Source organism: Meleagris gallopavo, chromosome Z, assembly GCF_000146605.3.
Source record: "Meleagris gallopavo isolate NT-WF06-2002-E0010 breed Aviagen turkey brand Nicholas breeding stock chromosome Z, Turkey_5.1, whole genome shotgun sequence".
In the NCBI taxonomy this organism is placed as follows: domain Eukaryota; kingdom Metazoa; phylum Chordata; class Aves; order Galliformes; family Phasianidae; genus Meleagris; species Meleagris gallopavo.
In genome coordinates, this window is record NC_015041.2 from 49,796,799 (window position 1) to 49,800,900 (window position 4,102).

The 4,102-nt window shown below is 44.1% G+C and overlaps 1 protein-coding gene across 1 annotated transcript in view; it reads left to right on the forward strand.

Annotated features, from left to right (window-relative positions):
• Positions 1 to 244: 244 nt before the first annotated feature.
• Positions 245 to 4,102, forward strand: part of LOC104915227 (transcription factor hamlet-like) — a 96,550-nt gene continuing 92,692 nt past the window's right edge. The window contains exon 1 of the mRNA XM_019610233.2: positions 245 to 278. Coding sequence (XP_019465778.1) covers positions 245 to 278 — 34 coding nt within the window. The remainder of the gene's footprint in view (positions 279 to 4,102) is intronic.

Here is a 4,102-nt window from a genome sequence, read left to right on the forward strand (position 1 = left end):
ATATACACACACACTCACATAAAAATTGCTTCAAATCCCCAGACTGTTCCTCTTGCACAGCTCCTCTCACACAGCTGGGTTAACTTAAATGAAGATGCAATATGTAGAAAGTGGAACTGTGACCTCCATTGCAAAGAACCATATACACAGCTAAGTGAAAATGGAAGAAGAAAATTACTTTCTGGTTTGTCTCAAGAGATGGCTTACCACGCACCTTCCAGTACCTAATTTATCAGAAGTCAAGATGGTTTCTCTTTCCCAGATTGTTCTACTGCAAGGTAAGCAGAAGAGAAGGGACTGCTCACCTTTGTGGTTGCATTGTGCTATGATACAGGAATGCCTTGCTGGGAATAAGATACGTAGTTCGTGTAAATCAAGGAAGGTGCATGAAGAATCAACCTATTTAACTGCAGTATAGAATCTTTGCCTTTTTTTTTGTTTCCACCATCAGTTCTTTTCGGAGTTAATGTGATACCATGGTATGGCAGGACATGTCTTGTGCAAACAATCAATTAGGAACATCTTTGTCTATTCAGCTGTATTGTTCAATCTTAGCAACCACAGAATGCCATGAAGAGCTTGCTCCTGTGATTGCAGAAATCAGTGTGATGGTTGGACTTGACCTTAAGGATGACTGCTTTAGCAGTGCTTTTGGTGTTGGAATAGCACCTCTCCTGATGACATTTGCATTTGACGACAACAAGCTACCATACAGAGTTCTACTATGGAGTTGGGAGATAAGAGCAAGAAAAGAAAGATTGATCTGGGACAAAAGATAGAAGATCTTTATTTATTCTTTTCTTCCTTTCTTCCACCGTGTCTCTAGATCCCTCAGAAGTCTTCCAGACCTTCATAGTTACTATGATTAGCACTCTGAAGCAGATCAGCAGTAACATTTGACAGTCACGTGTGCTGCTGAGTGAAATCATCTATTTTCTTTGTGCCCAACTTAAACATCATGGGATTCTTGCTGAACTGTGACCTTGCTATGCATGAGCTGTGCTTTGCAAAGGCTGTGAAATACAGAGGAGGGAGAAAAGGTAAAAGAGCAGTTGGTGAGTAACCAAAGCAAGAAATGATCCTATAAGAATGCAGAACAGAAGATACAAGGATAAGGATGAGGATGAGAATCAGGCAAACAAATGTCACAGAGAGCATGTATATGTGTGTATTCCTCCTTTTTTTCACAGGCATCTGCCATAGGATATCAAATCCTAAAGTCCTAGATTCCTAGAATCCTAGAATGGTTTTGGTTGGAAGGGACCTTTAAAATCATCTAGTTTCAACTCCCCTGCCATAGGTAGGGCCATCTCCCACTAGACCAGGTATCTCAATACCCCATCTAGCCTGGCCTTGAACACCTCTGGGGGGAGCATTGGCAGCCTCTCTGGGAAACCTATTCCAGTGTCATACCAGACCCTCACACGTAAAGAATGTCTTCCAATCTACCCTCTTCCAATTTAGAGCCATTTTGCCTTTTCCTGTCACTATATGCCCTTATAAAAAGTCCCTCCTCTGCTTTCCTGTAGGACCCTAGGTTCTGGAAGGCTGCTATAAGGTCTCCTTGAATCTTCTCTTCTCCAGGCTGAACAGCCCCAGCTCTCTAAGCCTGTTCCTTCAGGGGAGGTGCTTCAGCATCTTTGTGATCCTCCTCTGGACTCTCTTCAACAGCTCCATGTCCTTCTTGTTTTGGGGGCCCCAGAACTGGACACAATATTCCAGGAGAGGTCTCACAAGAGCAGAGTAGAGGGGCAGAATCACCTCCCTCAACCTGCTGGCCATGTTTATCTTGATGCAACCCAATATACAGTTGGTCTTCTGGGTTGCAAGTGCACATTGCTGACTCATGTTGATTCTTTCATCAACAAACAGCTTCAAATCCTTCTCCTCAGGGCTACTCTCAAGCCATTCTCTGCCCAGCCTCTATTTGTGCTTGGGATTGCCTTGACACAGGTACAGGACCTTGCACTTGGCCTGTTGAGCTTCAAGAGGTTGCCATGCCACCTGCTCCATGGTCTTGCCAGGCTCAGAGATGAGACTGATGGCCCTGCATCTACTTTTTTTCCTTTCTTGAAAATGGTGGTTATGTTTTCCCTTTTCTAGTTCTCTTACAAGTCATTTTGAGTATCTATGACTCTGTGCACCTCCTCTATCTTAGCTGTGCAAACTGCAAGTGTTTTCAAGCATGGGCAACTACTTACTCAAGGTCTGCTCAGATAACAGTAAACCGATGTGAATCTGTTCCATAAATGCACTTGGTCACATGGCTGGATATCCTGTCCCATGGTGATGAAACACCGGGCTGTGAAAGCCCACACATGTATGAAGAAATATATGGGGACACTTTCCACCATTTTCACAGCCCTCTGTGCTTTGGTCCCATCACCTGTAAGGGTTTAGTGGTAGAGGATCTGGACCGAGAGGACAAGCCTATATTGTTCAAAGCAGCTCTAAAATTGGAACAATTCTTTCCACCCATCCAAAGTTGTTTCTGCTCAACTAAGCAGCAGCAAAGACCCACCCTGATCATCAACAAAAGCTGCAAGGCCTGCTCTCATTTATATTTGTTATCTGAAGATCCAAGAGAAATGTGACTCAAGGCAGAAAAAAATCAGCAAAGAAAAGGCATCTAAGACCTAATAAATAAATAAGGGGTCTGAGAATGAGGGCTAGCTAAGGGAAAGTAGGCCCTGATCCAACAACACTCTTAAGTCCATAAAAGCATATGAGGAGGCAAGTACTCAGGAGATAAGTGTTTTGCTGGAGCAGGGTCTTTGTGCACAAAAGGACAGCTGTGTCTTCAATCTAGTGTAGTATGCGTTTCTAGTGTGGAGAGAGTTTAGTCCTGAAGCTTTCCATCCTATTATTTCCTCATCTGTCTGGTTTTGGGACTCTGTTTGGGCTGTGTTGGCAGTGGTGCTTGAAGGAATACTCTCCAGCAGAAAGCAGGGGGAGTTCCAGCAGGATCAGAGGTCAGTGGCAGGAGAACAGCGGGCGAGAAGTCTCACCAGCTCACACCAGTCAGGCTGCAGCTTTCAGCGATGCCAGCAGAAGCCCTGCCAGCCCTCGTTCTCTGAGGGAGGACAGATCCAGATTGCTGCACAACTGTCATGGTGTCCCATTACACAGTGACAGAAAATGCAAATTCTTCAAACAGCCTTGCAATTCCTGCAGTAGGCTTTTTGGTTTCACAGTGGATGGTTCCAGCTCTTTGGCGGCACATTCAGATCAATAATATTTCATGGGAAGCAAGCAGAAACAAATAACACTCTCGTCTAGTCACTGACTGCCAATGAAACAGCATCTCCCACTGCTTGCCAGCCATGTCCCTGGTGTGCCTGTGGGTGGCTATATTGCTTGAGGAAACAGACAAAGAGGAAGGCAGGGAGGAGGATTCTCCTTGGTATAGTTTACAGTGATGCATGGTTATGAAACTTATCCTCCAGTGCCAGAAAATCAGCTTCAAGCTGGCCCTGTTGGTTACTGAAATGTTGGCAGGGCAGCCCTGCTCCCATTGAGACTGAAAAGAGTTTTGCCATAGGCGTGGGGAGGAAGAGAATAGACCCTTCATACAAAAAGACATAGCCATAACTTAGATATGTTTTTTGGAAAACTCCTCTAGATGCAGCGCTGTTCTCTTTTTCCCCCAGGCTAGTGTTTACATGGGGATTGGCTTCTGTAAATGAGAGTAGCAGCCATCCTCTGCATCCTTGAATGTACAGACATTAGAATAAGGAAAATCTTCAGCTTACAGTGAGAAGCCTAAAATCACTGAGGAACCACACTGGCTACTAAAGCTGGTCAAATAATTGGTGAAAAATTGGAGGGGGAAAAATTTGGTTGAAATCCAGCAGCTTTTTCCGAGACCTTGTTTTTATTCTGCTAGACAGCAAATGAGGAAGCAAACTTCAAACTGCTTCAACCCAGAATACTTGACTTGCCTTGAAAAGAAGGGGTTTTTCTTAACTTTTTGGATCACAGAAAACCTCCTCCTTTTTAATTTAGGTCAATGTTTCAGGTGATGTTCATGTCTTCAAAACAAAAGATCAACCAGCTTCTTCTTTCTGGACTGTCAGAACAAAATATTTCAGCCTTTCTGAAG